Source organism: Rhipicephalus sanguineus, chromosome 11 (assembly GCF_013339695.2).
Source record: "Rhipicephalus sanguineus isolate Rsan-2018 chromosome 11, BIME_Rsan_1.4, whole genome shotgun sequence".
Taxonomy (NCBI): Eukaryota; Metazoa; Arthropoda; class Arachnida; order Ixodida; family Ixodidae; genus Rhipicephalus; species Rhipicephalus sanguineus.
The window spans coordinates 29869665-29885399 of record NC_051186.1 but is presented as its reverse complement, the minus strand read 5'-3'; the positions used below and the strand labels follow the sequence as shown (position 1 = coordinate 29885399).

General features: G+C 42.2%; 1 protein-coding gene across 2 annotated transcripts in view; it reads right to left on the bottom strand.

The window, feature by feature from the left end:
• Positions 1-1154: 1154 nt before the first annotated feature.
• LOC119373733 (neutral alpha-glucosidase AB) overlaps positions 1155-15735 on the bottom strand; it is a 54989-nt gene continuing 40408 nt past the window's right edge. For both annotated transcript variants that reach the window (XM_049410757.1, XM_049410758.1), the window contains 10 exons: positions 14692-14880; positions 13561-13657; positions 11573-11733; positions 11154-11403; positions 10218-10294; positions 7471-7545; positions 6041-6154; positions 4439-4551; positions 2637-2737; positions 1155-1876 (listed from right to left, as the gene is read on the bottom strand). In XM_049410757.1, the coding sequence (XP_049266714.1) occupies positions 1764-1876; positions 2637-2737; positions 4439-4551; positions 6041-6154; positions 7471-7545; positions 10218-10294; positions 11154-11403; positions 11573-11733; positions 13561-13657; positions 14692-14880 (1290 nt within the window). In that variant the 3' untranslated portion in view covers positions 1155-1763. The remainder of the gene's footprint in view (positions 1877-2636; positions 2738-4438; positions 4552-6040; positions 6155-7470; positions 7546-10217; positions 10295-11153; positions 11404-11572; positions 11734-13560; positions 13658-14691; positions 14881-15735) is intronic.

Below are 15735 nucleotides of genomic sequence, written 5' to 3'. Positions count from 1 at the left end.
ATGACTGTAGGTAGCTGCTATTCCAAAGAATTCCTTACATGGCCTATGCAGCCATGCATGGTAATAGCAATATTCATTGCAATAGAACACAAACGTTGCAAACTTTCGTGCCATCAGGGCAGCGGCTCTGAACATGGGGAAGGATAGCGGGAAATCATTTGTAGTTTTTAACTGCAGTGTAGTGATGATATAAATGGAAAGGACGAACTAAAAAACAACCTGCCGTCGGTGGCGACCAAACCTGGGGCCTTTGGATCGAAAGATTGTATAGGTTCAGCCCCTAGCAATAGCAAGTTTTTTTTTTTTTTTCTCGTTCACTTCAGTTTGTTTCCAAGCTACAAATAATGTACCCTATGCGTTCTTTGGTTTCATCAGGTTGTGCATAACAAAAAAAAGAAAAGAGCCCGTGATCAATTTCTCTTTTTTCGTGGCTTCTGTATGCATGTTGTGCGTGCTTCCCCAGGTGGCTCACTCGCCTATTACAAGCCATACAGGGAAGCCCATACACAAAACTGAAATTTATAGAGCTGCCAAGTAACCGTTTATGGCGTCATCTGATCATGGCAGATTACCAGCAGTAAAGATATCACAGCATTTTAATATTAAACACAGTCCTAAATTTCGAATTGATAAGGCTACCTTGCAATAACAAGACTTGTGAAAGTACAACAGTTCTATTTTATAAAACAAAGTTTTTGACAAAAATGGTTCAATGCACTACATGCCATATTCTCAGACACAATTACACAATTAATTTAAGACATAGGATTTTAAATGAGAGCTTCATGCAAACTGTTTCATAGTGCAGCTTCTTTCCACTGCTGTTTGCATGGTATATTAACAGCAGAGATGACTAAGCATGCACTATTGCATCTGGAACATTGTTTCGAGTCAGTAAGTGTCATGCTATTTTACATAAAGATTCAAGCATTACGCCACATAGTGTCACACAGCGCGTATGCACAAGCTATACGAGTGTGGATGGCTTGAATGTTCCATTTTCCATGGGTCAGAAAAATCAATCCACTGGCAATATCCAGAAACAAGTTGCCCATGCAAATCTTGACACGCATGTGCACGCTACTTCATGCACTTATGACAAGAAAGCTATACTAATCACAAGAAGACCAGGAAAGCAATTGCAAAAAACATTGTGTTTATTGATATTTTAAAAACTAAGTTCCAAGACGCACAGCGTAAAGGCAGAAACCAGAACTCAAGTCTACAAAAAAACAAAAGTTTAGAAAACGGTAAAAAAAAAAGGCAGCCACAGCAATCTGGCCTCACACGGTGCAGTGCTGTAAAAAGCCACTCACAATACCGGTATACATATATATATATATATATATATGTGTGTGTGTGTGTGTGTGTGTGTGTGTGTGTGTGTGTGTGTGTGTGTGTACATCATTCACTCTGCTTTCGTCACCGAGAAACTATAAGCCAGGTATACCTAACTTTCTTGCAACGTCTGTGGTTATTTACAATGGGGCCAGTGTGTGTGCGTGTTCTCGTGTCCACCAGGTGTTCACCTTACCCGACTTGGTTTACCCTTTCTTAAAATACGCTCAAAAGGAATGGTGGCGTATAATGCTGAAATGTTGATCTTTCTTTTTTAAAAAAAAAGAAAAGTGGGGGCAAGTAAGCATGTTCACAGGGAGAGAAGGTAAAAAAAAAAATGCCTTTCTTCAAAGACGAGGTGTTCCGTCAATGAGGGAAATGTGGAGAGCGCTTCCACTGCACACCACACGCGACAGCTTTGAAGGCTAAGAAAGAATCTTGAGTGTCCACTTCTCGGCAATGTTGACTCCCGGCTTGCGCACCCTTAGGAGCTGCTCCTTCTCTTCGTAAGTAAACTGCAGATTCTGAGTTCCTTTGCCTGGGGAAAGGAAGGAAATTGCATGTTCACGCTATAGAAAGACACAAAGGGAGAGACACTGCGCTGTTAAAACTATTTTTTAGTTCTTGATCGATTTTGACAAAACTTCATTTTGACAAAGCTAACCAGGATACTAGTGATTGGCAGTGCGAGGGCAGATAAGTCGACAACTCGAAGCACATGGACATAGAATTTTGCAAATGAATTCAGCAGAGTCCTGCAAGGTGATGGAAGGGTTATGAAAGAGATAATAGACAACCACCTGATTGTAAGTGGTTGACAGCTACACAGATTGCCCCTCCTTGTGTAGCTTCCAGCATGTTCGCCGGGACGAGAGAGGAGAGAAAGCGCTCAAAACGTGCAACAAATCCCTGCAACTCCACTCGTTCTTGACAGATTCGAGAAATTTTTACTGCAATTCATTTGCGACGCAATAAATTCTGATAGTGAGGTCATTTAATAATTACGAAGAAAAGTGGTTCAAGACCCTTTTAAAGAGAACATGCCAGTGAAGAATGGCTTTGAATTTTCACTCTCTGAGAAGTGTGCCAGTGTCCAGTTTTCGAGCAGATGACTTCTTGTTGCTAGTTCTGGCACCTTCTTACACCTCTGTGCATTGTATTCACACACAACCCTCAGCAACTAGTTGTACATAAAGTGCTAGCAAAGTGAGGTTTTCGTGCTGTAGTGTTCCCTTTTGCAGAAAACTGCACATTACAAACAGTCAAAACATGCTAGAATCATTGGAAGGGAGTCTTACTTGTAATGAGCTGAACATCAGAAGGCCGCGTGGGATAGCCAGCTATGACCACGCGTTCTAGCCAGGCCTTCGTCTTGAAGTCCCCTGGGCCCTCCAGGATCCTGCACAGGAAAAATTTCGAAACAATGAGCTGAGGAAAGCTGCGAGACAACCCCACAGACATAAAATTACGTCAGAACCATCTGGCCAGTAATGCTGGTGCCCCTAGCTCACAACGTCGGACACACCAATTTATATTTATCTATCCAGCCGGCTGTCATTTAGAATACTACATTGTACACATCAGATGTATGCTGGTATATGCATACATACTTTTGCAAACCAGTCTAGACAATGTACTGCCAATCCATCCTTCTCCTTGGTGCCTGTCATTGCAGATTCATGATCTAAACATATTTGTACACTGGCCGCATGCTCAGATGTAAGTACAGAAGAGATTTTAAACAATGAAACAGCGCCAGAACAACATGAAGACTAGAGGGTATAAACATGGTACTGTTTCATTGTTCAAAATCAGTATGTACCAATTAGCCCAATTCAAGACGCTAATACAAAAGAGATCCTACAGCATGACCGTAAAGAGAACTGTTTAAACGACGTATGAAAAAAATAAGCAAGCATAAGCAACCAAGAGTTAAGCAGCATAACACAAGTCTACATACAGAAAATGACGATAAATTGGGATGAGTAGCAGATGAGGAAAAAAGAAAGCCTAGGATAGGCCATGGCCAGCCCAGCTGTGTTGGAGAGCGTGGCAGAAGCCTATGTGCTTGTTTTTGCGGACAAGCACAGAAGTGGGTAGTCCAAACATCCATGTTTCCACAGCAACCGTGCTGTGAAACTCCTTGCTGCTCTTAGCCAGGTCCTTTTTTTCAAACAAAATACTCTTCTTTGTGACAGTTTTGTTTGGAGTGTAGCAGAAGTGGCACCTGCCTCAATGTTGAACAGAGAAGTGTTTTACTCCAGGGTCCACCAGGATTTTACTGATGTCATTTCTGCCACGAAAATCAACACCAATGGTCGAGCAAAACAGCTGCTGAGCTACAGAAGCAGGTGCCTCTAACCTTATTGCAAGAGAGCATGGCCCTCTTATTAGCATGCACAACAAGCTTATCTAGTTTTCACACTAGAGTTTTTGCTGTTTATGCTCAATGCTATGCATGCCACCATGAGCCCATACCTGCCAACATGGTGACCTTAAAATTCGAAAGATTCGTAAAGTGGAGAGGGAGATACGACAGAAGAAAACTGGTGTATGTATTATTTTACTGTTTCTCAGGGCCACGCCGATGTCGTAAACGAATTATTTCCAGTAAGGTTTGTACACATCAGCGATCGTACTGGTATTCTTAATTATACGGCGCATGCACAGTTAAGGGACAAAATCTGCTGCGTCCCATGTCCGCTAGCAGCTGCTTGCCAATATTCATGGCTTTTCCACATGACACCAGTGTACTGCGGCAAAAGCAACTTCAGCGTTCCACACACAATTGGGAAATTTTAGCATCAATGTCCTTAGTTAACTTATTACTGTTTTCTTTTTGTGGTGCCGCTAGCGCTGTTTTTTGGGAGATTTATGACCGTGCCCATGCAATCAGGTAGACTGCTCAAAACTGAAGAGCCTCCCGGGCAAATTGGGAGAGTTGGCAGGTATGTGAACCCATGACCTTATAGCCAAGCCAGCAACGAAATTTTTTAGTCACTGCAGCAGGTGAATTCTGACAAGAACTAGGAAGAATTTTAAGGAACTATAACATGAGCGGCTTAAACAAAAAAAAAATGGAAGAGTTGCCGACACTCACTCGGACGTCAACGTGTTGTCTACAAACTTGAACTTCAGGTACAGCAGGTCTCCCTTCTTGTAATCGAAGGTTGCACCATCATCGATGTACAGCGTTCCCTCCGCAGGTTTGCCCTGAGAACGCGAAACGTCTATTTTAACATACACCACCAAGTTCACAATGATCCAGTAATGCATACATATCTGCATCCTTCATGTTCAGGCAGATGCAATTATCAAAAGGTGCGACTAACACACGGTACGGGCAAATGTCGAGTAACTTTGGGTAAAAGCACCATATTGCTTGAAACCTACATTAATTTCCTTGTATCCCATTATTTACAAATGGAGTGTTTAAAGAGTCATTTTAGCGTAAAATAAAGGTTTCTCTCATACTGCTCTACAGTACAGGTCACTGCAAACGGGAACACCTCACTGTTAATTGAGCCAACACCACTTGTGCTTGTTGAGTGAACAATGGTATATTGATGGTAAACAAATGAAGTTAACAGATAATTAAGCCAAGGATAACATTAAAATCATAATTAAAATAGTGAAATAGAAAAAAAAAACCTAAGTAGAGGAAAGAGCAATTTGCCACTCAGGCATTCGGACTACCAAAATTTTTTAAAAATGCTGATATGAAGCACTAGGCTAATTCATAACAAAAATAGAGTGCCCGCCTTCTCAAGTTTCTGCTGTAAAAATAACTAATAATTAATCAGCATTCCCTTTAAAATTGAGCCACATTGCTTATTATTTGACTGCCAAATAATTTAGGCACTCAAATTTCTGTTTCTTTTAAAATCTTGCCCAGAGTTTTTTTCTTTTTTTGTGATGCCTGTTCCTATGATTCCCTCTGATCTATTATTCTGTATATCACCAAAAACAAAGCAACTTCATTTAAAACAACATTTCTTTAGCTAAAACCCATGCATTCAACTGCAACATGTTTGTTCACAATGTGAATGTAGCCTGAACCTTGTGAAAGAACATTTTTGCAAGCACTCTCTGCGTCCACAATTAAAAAAAGAAAAATCTTTCCAGGAATACAACGCAACTAATCCCACCAGCAGTTGCATGGATAATGACAACAGACTTGCCTCCAGCAGAGCTCAGGGAAATCGCATCTGACAGAGAACACAGACACCCAAGCATGGAGTTTTTTTTTTTTATTGCACTGTGCTCACGGATTGCAACACGACAAAATTTTTTAGTGTAGCAACTCGTATGCACAATTTCTTGAGATAACCGCCTTTTTACCGTTTTTCTCACTCTGTTATTTTTCACAATTTATTGTAAAATGTCCCCCTATGTAATACCCTCGTTGAGGGCCTTTAGGGGTATTTTGAATAAATAAAATAAATGTTGCTACGAATCTGGCCGCTAAAGGTAATGTAGGCCCTGATGTAAACGTTCAAGCGAGTAGAAATTATGCCGACATGACGCGAACCGTAGATGATGGAAATGCAATTATGTACGCGCATTACTGAGCCCTAAATTATCCCGTTTCAATATGTGAGAAGTGTACATGGCAGCTCTTGTGCCTCGTATAAAGCGCACTGCAATCAATCTGGTACAATGATACACCAACGATTTCAACGTCCAATGTCATTTGACTTGCCTCTTTTGGAAGTGCCACTTGCAGAGTGTAAGGGTCGTCTTTCGTCAACGCGGAACACCGACGGATGCGCTCCTTCTTGGGGACGATGGTGCCACCTCTTTGGAATACTGGGATCTGAAAGGATGGCAATGCTCATTCCCATTCATCTACGATGAAACTGAGCCCCACACTTTTTTCAAAACACAAAGTCGGACAGGCCTTGGATGGCGGGAGGGTTAAAGACTTAAAATTAGAGCTGTGCGAATAGCAAAATTTTGGGTGCGAAGCGAATTCGAATATTGAAGTGTGACTGCGAATCGAATCGAATATTGTTCGAATATTTTTCGAATACTTCGAAGCGAAATTGCAGAAAAAGAAAGTTGGAGAGGGTTCCTTAGCATATTCTTATGAGATAGCAACATGAAAGTGTTTCTTTTCGCTAGGTTGATGAAGCACTGACGGGGTGGTGTTTCATAGTTGTCTTATCAAGAATGAGGCAATGTAGAGGCCGAACTGTATTTATGTACGTGGTTTGGTGCAACCAAAGTGTTGCCGACGACACTTTACATGTGATAGGCAAAGATGCCATTTCATCAGCCTCTCCTCCTCTTTCAAGTTCTGTGGAAGCCCAACTGATGTGGCGGACAAGGGTGTGCTCCCTTCAAGTCCAGAGTTCCAAATCTGCCTTGTAGACGTCGATATTTAAGACCATCTGAAATTTCGGATGCTAAAAAGCTTCTGCGTCCGATTTTTCGGACTTCCTGCCCAAATTTCAGGCCCAAAACAGCATTAATTGAGCCCCCAACTCTGCCACATCTTTCATCTCCATGTTGGAACCAGCGTTTTCTTGAGTTAATACATTTGCGACCGTAACAGAGCTTGAAAGGCAGCTTTGCCGCAATACCGGGGTGTGATGAGGTGAAGCATATTGAAAATCTAGGGACCATTTCCGATCGGACGTTGACTGTCACTTGGCAATGTTCGACCGTAACGGAGCTTGTACGGCAGCTTTGCCGCAATACGAGAGTGTAATGAGGTGAAGCATATTAAAAATTTGAAGGGGTCACTTTGCAATCGGAAGTTGACTGTATTTGTTTTTGGGAAGTTTGAATAGTTCGAATAGCAAAATTCCAGTGCGAACTGAATCGAATAGCAAACGCTATTCGAAAAATATTCGAAATTTCGAATATTCGCACACCCCTACTTAAAATACATTTTAGTTCCACAAATGCATTGTTCTAGATACAAAAGTCTGAAAACCATATTGTTGGAGCTTCTGCTTGAATACTTGAACAGCGATTAAGAAAATGAACAGTGTGTCAATAAATGATCAGAAAGACATACTACACAGCCGACGCTCAATATCAATCTCAATTACGGCATTGGACATGCATATCAGTACCATTTACAAAAATTCTGAAAAGAAGTGAAGTACAATGACGGTACCATACCTTGCTCAGTGTAACAGGGATGGAAACGGTACTCAGGCCATCGAACTTTTCCCAAGTTTCCACGTCATACCAGACCTGGTAGAAGGAGAAGCAAGACCACCTCAATAATAAATAAAAACAGCAAGGTAACAATAAGCCATCGCAAAGCTTTCAATTCATTGCAATTCATTTAACAAAATATATCGCACACAGCTTCAGATCAGGTGAAACTGCATTGCCAGTTCAGACTGTCACAATGAAGAAAATGGTTGAGACAACCAGGTCTGCAAGAATTCGTTTCTAATTTCCTGCAACTTTTGAAAATTACCTTCACTTCCGTGAGATTTCACACGGATTGAGGTGGACACGTATGCGCCTACTAATGACAGCGTTGCTGACCCTGCACTTAAGACAGCATTCTTGGCATTGTGCTGATAACACCGCTGCCTGGAAGCATTACCGAGCCCACCTGAAGTCGCAAAAAATATTGCCAAAGTGGAAGTATCCTTGAAAGCAATTGCATAAAAATACCACCTGTGAACTATATCTGGCCAGAGTGTGGCCTCTTTTTGATAAAACAATGGTACAATACAGATTTGCATCAAGCATGTTCCTCGAATGGTGGATCCCTGGCAGCCTAGCCCCGGGCACAATAACAACCGTTGGGCAAATAAAGTTTATTCAACTCAACTCAACTCAAGCATACTTTACATCCACTGCCACTGATCAAGTTCATATTCATGTTACGACTTATTCCACACACAGGCTGCAAACCTCCATACACTTGTGTAAGCTGCACCCTTACACATCTTGTTAGAGAAAAGGATTCCGAGATACTGAGGGAGTAACATTTGTGTAGACTGCTAAAACATATTTCTATGCTGCTTGAGCCACGCAGAGTGAAAGACTACAAGGGTTGCACAGTCTTGTACATTTATGCCTGCCTTTTACCTAAACAGTACATACTGCAGACCTCGATGTGGTCCACAAAGGACAAACACCGCGTAGTTACAAGATACAAGACAGTATAATTCAATAGCAAGAACATCAACGCACTGTGAAATACAGTCAACTGCCGATTTTTCGGACGCCCGATTTTCCGGACGTGCTCGAAAATTCGGACACTTTCGCGGCACTGTCACCAGCCCCATAGACTTCAATGTATTAGAACGTCCAAAATTTCGGACGCTGAAACTATTCCGCGTCCGATTTTTCGGACTTTCTGCCCAAATTGCAGGTACGAAAGGCATTATCTGAAGCCCCCACCTCTGCCGCGTCTATCATCTTGTAGGTTCGAACCAGCGCTTTCGCGAGTCGATCTGTTTGAGACAGTAACAACAGAGTCCGAAAGTCAGCTTTGCCGCAATGCCGAAGCGTTATGGGGTGAAGCAGACCAGAAATTCAAAGGGGCCGCTATCGCGGCACCGTGCGGCGATGTTACGGATAAGCAGCGGAAACGCACGGAGGCGTGATGGCGGCAGCTGGCAAACGCGCCAGTACGGCTTAATCGCTGACAACCCTTACGATAAGCATCTAAAGTTAACTGCTCGGTAGTGCACGTGGCCTAGCGCAGTTGCATGCGTACTGCACGCATTTAATAGGCGAGAACCCAAATTCGCCGCGCCGCCATTCCTGCTGCCTTTTTAGGCGAGACCGCTAATTGCGCCGCATAGACGCGTTGCCTTCGCGGACGAAACCAGCTCGCCAGTGCCGCGCCCGTGTGCGGTCAGGAACTAAGTGCGCATCACGAACCCTTTCATGATAAATGCGTGCGTACGATACAGCAACAGTAAAGTGACGGCGTCAGCTTATTTGGCGATGTGCTGCACACAACTAGAAACGATCGGCTTGACACGGCAGCAAATTCTGCGTATCGGCGGCGATTCGGCGATGTGTGTGCGCATGTTTACATGCACACACGCATCGGGGAAAGCCGGACGAGTCGTCCGCTCTTCCGCCACAGTCTTTTTGTTCCGCGTCATCGTTTACAAACGCTTCATGCGAGATAGCCGTAATCTATTCCGCGCTTTGCTGTTATCAGCGGCGCTCATCACAAGATGCAAAAGTGGCGGCTGGCACGTAGTACGTACCTAGTTAAGCGGGGTTCGCGGCAGGTACCGAATGTATTTGCGAGAGCCTGGGCGCGCACCAAAATGCCTGATAATTGTGCTGGGAGGCATTAAAGCGATTTCGGACGTGGCTGTGGCGATTTGACCACTTGAGCAGAATAAAAAAGCATGAATTTGTTTTTTCGAACTGCCCGATTTTTCGGACGATTTCGCGGACCCTAGGGAGTCCGAAAAATCGGCAGTTGACTTACATACAATGTACATGGCACAACAACAAGGCGGGTTAGGTTAGGTCTAGTGAGGGTACTTGGCTAAAACAGGTTGGCTGGCTAGTTGGTTAGGATCCATGATAAGAGTGTGTAAGCACGATCTCACGAGGATGTGGAAAGAAAACAGACAAAGACACAGCACTACATTCAACTGGTTAAAAGTAGCCCTGTGTATTTTTTTTTTTCGTCCTCATGAAGTCGCCCTTACACCGGCATCATATTAGTGAAGGTATCTTAAATCAGACAGCAATGAGTGAGGCTTACCCATACAATCTCATTTTAAGGTGCCTCCTTCAAACTTTCAATCCCTTTACCTCACTTCCACAGTACAAGACTACTTATCAGACTTCACTTTTGAAAAGTTCTCTTATTTCTTTTATCTTTCAATTTTCTGCCTCTCTTCTCTCTCACGAACAGTCAGACTGCTTACCTCATTCTCGCCAGGGAAGTAGACGCTGACCTTGGTTGCACCAGCCTCAGTAACAGGATGAACCAGCAGCGCATTTCCTAAAAACAGCACAGTAGAACGTTATAGTCCAGAACAGCACCAAAAATTCAAAGTGTTTCCACACAGATGGGATCTGTATTTATTCAATTTAAATTGAAGACGACACGGCAACCCATTGGAAAGGAAAATGATAGGTGTAACTTTAAGGGACAAGAAGAGAGCAGAGTGGGTCAGGGAACAGACGAGTGTTAAGGACATCTTAGTCGAAATCAAGAAGAAATGGGCATGGGCAGGACATGTAGTGCATAGGCAAGATAACCGCTGGTCATTAAAGGGGTACTGAGAAAATTCCGCAGTTGAGGGAGCCTGCAGGATCGATTCCCGAGAACATGCGCATAGTCATCATCATCAGCCTGACTGTGTCCACTGTAGGGCAAAGGTCCCTCCCATGTTTTGCCAATCAACCCGATCCCGTGCTTGCTGCTGCCACGTTATACCCACAAACTCCTTTATCTGCACACTTAACTTTCCTGTCTCCCCATCGCAAGTTTGCCTTCTCTCGGAATCCAGTCTGTTACTCTTAATGACCAGCGGTTATCTTGGCTTCTCTCTGCATGCTCATGCCCATGCCAATTTATTCTTCTCAATTTCAACTAAGATATCCTTAATACCAGTTTCTTCCCGGACCAACTCTGCTCTCTTCTTATCCCTTAAGGCTACACCAACCATTTTCCTTTCCATGGCTGCGTCGCCCTCAATTTGAGGATGCTGCTTCGTTTTAAATTTAAGTTGAACCCTCATCGTAAGCCTCCAGGTTCTGCTCCGTAGGCAAGTATCGGTAAGATGCAGCTGTTGCATATTTACAACTTATATTAATTACTCCTGCTAATGAGCCACAAAAGTGAAAACGATACGCACCGACAAGGTGCTCGTCATCAACTGCAAAGCCCGCCTTGTCCGAGGGAAACTCCATCCAGAGGGGCCGCAGAGGAGGTACGCCAGTACGCTCGTTCTCAAAGAACAGGGTGTACCAGAGGGGCAGCAGGGCGTAGCGTTGGTACAGTGCACCCCGCACCAGCTCCAGGGTTTCTGGCCCAAAGCTCCACGGTTCGCGTCGCTTGGTGTGGATGTGGGAGTGTGCACGGAAGAATGGCTGGTAGGCACCCGCCTGAAGTTCGACAGAGACGGAAAAAAAAAGGAGGAATAGTGGATCAACGTGACAGAATTTTTGCACTTTTTTCTGCGTTTACTCCAAGGGCTGTGCAGTGAGTGATAGAACAAAAAAAAATGACAGACATGACGCTGATGAGCAATAGCATGGTGCAGCAGCAGCTCACCTGGTACCAGCGAACAGAGAGCTCACTATCGGGGTTCCTAAAGAAGCCACCGACATCTGCGCCGCAAAACGATATTCCAGCCACACTGAGGGACAGCAGCATGGGCACGGTAACGCGTAGGTGCTTCCAATCGGCATCATTGTCACCTGTCCACACAGCCCCTGTCAAGCGAAAACAGTCTCAGTTAAAAAATAAAAAAATAAATAAAAAAGCATCAATAATAAGAGCAATGAAGGGGGGACACTGGTGTTAAATTTTCCTTTTTTTTTAGTTTTTGATCGATATTGATGAAACTTACAGAGTTTGTGTATATTTGTGTGCAGACTTCAATTATGCAATTATTTTTCTAGTAGATTTTGTAGTTTTTACAATACTAAACATTTCATGTGCATTTTGCAAGCAAGATTTTTTTCTGAACTGAGAAAGTTGCAAAGTAAATTAGCATGACAGAATACCGTATTTATTCGAATCTAAGCTGATGTTTTTTCAAAAAAACGATGTGCGAAAGTGTGTGTGTGTGTGGGGGGGGGGGGATCGGCTTAGATTCGAGTACAATGATTAAGGTTTTTTTTTTCTTTTTTCTGGCCTTGCGAATTTCGGAGGTCTGCTTAGAATCGGGGCCGGCCTAGATTCGAGTAAATACGGTAACCTCGAATGAGACGTTTGTGCAATAGAACAAAAATAGATGTTGCAAACCCATTTGCACAAAAGTTATAACTTAAACATTAACGAGCGAGTTGATGTTAAACTGGAATTCCAGTCATGAATTAACTTTTGTTCAAATGAGCTTAGAAAGTTTATTCTTGTTTGTTGCATACAGTTCTCATTCTAGATTATTCTGATGTGCTAATTTACTTTGTCATTCTCTCAGTTTAGAAAAATATCTTGCTCCCAAAAAAGCACATGAAATTTTGGATATTCAAAAAACTACACATTGCACTAGAAAAATAATTTCATATTTAAAATCAGTAAAAACATGCACATGAGCAAGTTTCTCAGCAAGTTTCATCAAAGGTAATCAAGAATTTTAAAATAGGTTTTAAAGTGGAGTGCACGAATTAACAACCAAGAATGCAAGAACCATCTTTTAAAAAAAACTTATCACAACATGTTATTTCTTTCTATGTTTAATGCAGCCTGACTACATGCGAGAAAATATTTTTTAAATCCTCCCGTCCTCGACCTTCACAAGTAACAGTAACTTTTCAGTAGGCAGTTAAACTTCGATATACTCTATGAGGGCTGGCGGTGCCTGGCATAAAATGCTTTCACGTTAGAAACTACATCGCAATATTATTCAATGTAAAAATTAAAGGGCCTTGTTGCATTTACGCTATCACAATGCAGCAATTCAAGTTAATAGCTGGATCTGGCGGTGCTATCACACACTCGCTCTTGTTCTGTACCTTTGGCTGCATAGATAGAGAAAGCTGCCACCTAGCAGAGAACAGAAGTGAATGTAACTTCAAACAGAACATAGTGAGGACAACATACATGGTGCTGTGCCGTTCAATTATGCTCTAATTATGTTACAACCAGCCCAGCGCAGCACATTTCTGCAGGACTGAACAACGCTGCTGCCCCCCCCACCTTTTTTTTCTTCCTTTTCATGCAGCCTGGTAATTAATTATAAGTTATAACAATAAAGCTTTCATGGCACTTTAATGTTGGTACTATACGTGGGTATGACTAACCAACTTCTCTCACTATCAGGCCATTGGACAGAGAGAACAAAAGCAGCTGTAATTATCAAACTGTCCTATCTTAGCTAATCGTGTTCTGTATTTACACACATTACACACATTTACACACATTATCTAGCCAGCTACAAGTAACTGCAGTAACAGACAAACACAATTCTTAAAAATATAAATAGCAACAAAGCAGGCCCTTAATGAGCTAAAGAACAAATTGATGCCTTTATAAGAGAAACTTACTGGTGGAAAAATGTTTGGTAAAGAAGCATTTCAACAAGTGCCATAACTTACCATAACGCTGTGACCCCACGAAGAAAGACCGTGAAAGAATGAACGGCCTCAGTTTGTGGCCCGAACGCAGCAGGTGGCCCATGTAGGTGGACATTGGCTGAAATCAACAGAGGCCCATGAGTTCGAATGGAAACAACCACTTTCAGGAAAACCAAGAATGCTAAGCTGAAACATATTGGGCTAGTTTTCTCTCGAATAACACATCTCGAGCTAGTTGGTGGTTCATCATAAGGATAATACAATGCATACTTTATAAAGACTGACAGAAACATATGCATTATGCAAGTCTAAGTGTGGAATGGACTAATGCACATCAGGACTGTCAAATAAATGATTATTCTACACCATACACTTCTATCTTCAATAGAAATCAACTAGCCATCAATACCACCTACGCAAGTACAGTTCAATGTTTGACAGACGTATTCAATAATTAAATAGTGAATTCCAAGTTAGCAATGCTATACTGTAGACGTGTGCGAATAGTAAACTTTAGGTTCGAAGCGAATAGAGATTTGGTCGGATAATTTCGAATCGAATAGTATGTATGACATATTATAAAGAAAAATGAGCACATCTGTCATGACCTAACTCACCCACACAATATTTTCTTTTAAATTGAAACAAGGCATGTGCAAATATCATTTTTTTTATTCAAAGGAAGTGGAAGCAACTTTTAATAGTAGCAGGATTTCACTAAGAATGCAAGTGATAACCTGCAAAATATGTTAGGTTTTAAAATTTACTATACTTAGAGCATATAAGCCAGTGGTATATCGAGCTTTTAAACTATAAAAAATGATGAATCGATGTGAGGGTAATATGTTCAGTTAACCATGGAGTGGGGCTTCGTGGCAATGTGAATTTTTCCTGGAAAGGCGTATTCACAGCATAGCACCCCTCCTCTGCAGTGAAACCACCTTTACATGGGGGGGTGTTACGTGCAGACTAATATAGTACACCTATTCATTCATATTAAATACTTCAAAATTTTCAAACATTTACATTAAAATAGAAAAAATCGAAGTGGAATCAAATGCCGTAATATACGGTTGAATATTCGAAGTGCTCAAATATTCGCACAAGCCTACTATACTGTACTGCAGAAAACTGCATGACGAGGACACTTACCAGGAACATGCCATACATGTTGTGAATGTCACGGTGCTCCCATCCACCTGTGTGTACGCAATCCTTGTGCATGGTCACCTCAGGTCCGTTGAACACTGACGGCTCGTTCATGTCATTCCACGTGAACAGGTGCTCAGTGGAGCCCTTGTACTGATCAAGCGTAAACTTGCTGGCCCACCACTGTCGCACCTGTCGAAGAATACAGAACGAATGAAGCATTGCTCAACTTTGAGTCCTTGCTCAGACTAGATGCAATGAACCTGCGAAATTATCTTCAAGAAACTCAAGGGGGCCTGCAACACGTTGGGCGAGGCGTGGGAGGTGTATCTAATAATAAGGTGCATCGCCTCCCAAATCTTTTTCTACAAAACATATTTCAATGTACGTCTCTTAAATGGGCTCCCTTCATGTGAAATTGCCAATTTCCATTATTGGCCATTACACACTAGCACTGGTGCCAGAAGGAAGTAAAAGTAATCACGCATGCCTTAAGAATTTAGCAGTGAGCAAAAAAAAAATTGCTTTGGTGCAACCAATATTGTGTTGGATCCAGCATTTTCAATTTTAGAAGAACAGAAAAGTACTCCGTTGAATTTATCAATATTTTTGTACATAGTTCAAGTCTGTGCGCACCTAGACAGCGGCGTACCTCCTTTGAGAACCGCACCCGGAAAATTGCAACCGCATTATAAACGGTACAATGCACAATAAGCGGTATGCGTACATGCGGTTCTATGGGACAGTCGAAAAAGACCGCACACTACGACGTTATGTGGTCTGCAACGTCTCTTAGGAAAATTGGCAATTTCCATTATTGAACAAGTAAAGAAGGAAGTCAAAATAATCACGCATGCCTTAAGAATTTAGCAGTGGGCAAAAAAGAAAAAAAATTGCTTTGGTGCAACCAATATTGTGTTGGATCCAGTATTTTCAATTTTAGAAGAACAGAAAAGTACTCCGTTGAATTTATCAATATTTTTGTACATAGTTCAAGTCCGTGCACACCTAGGTAGGAGAGGGGACTTGCAAGAAGGACAATATGAA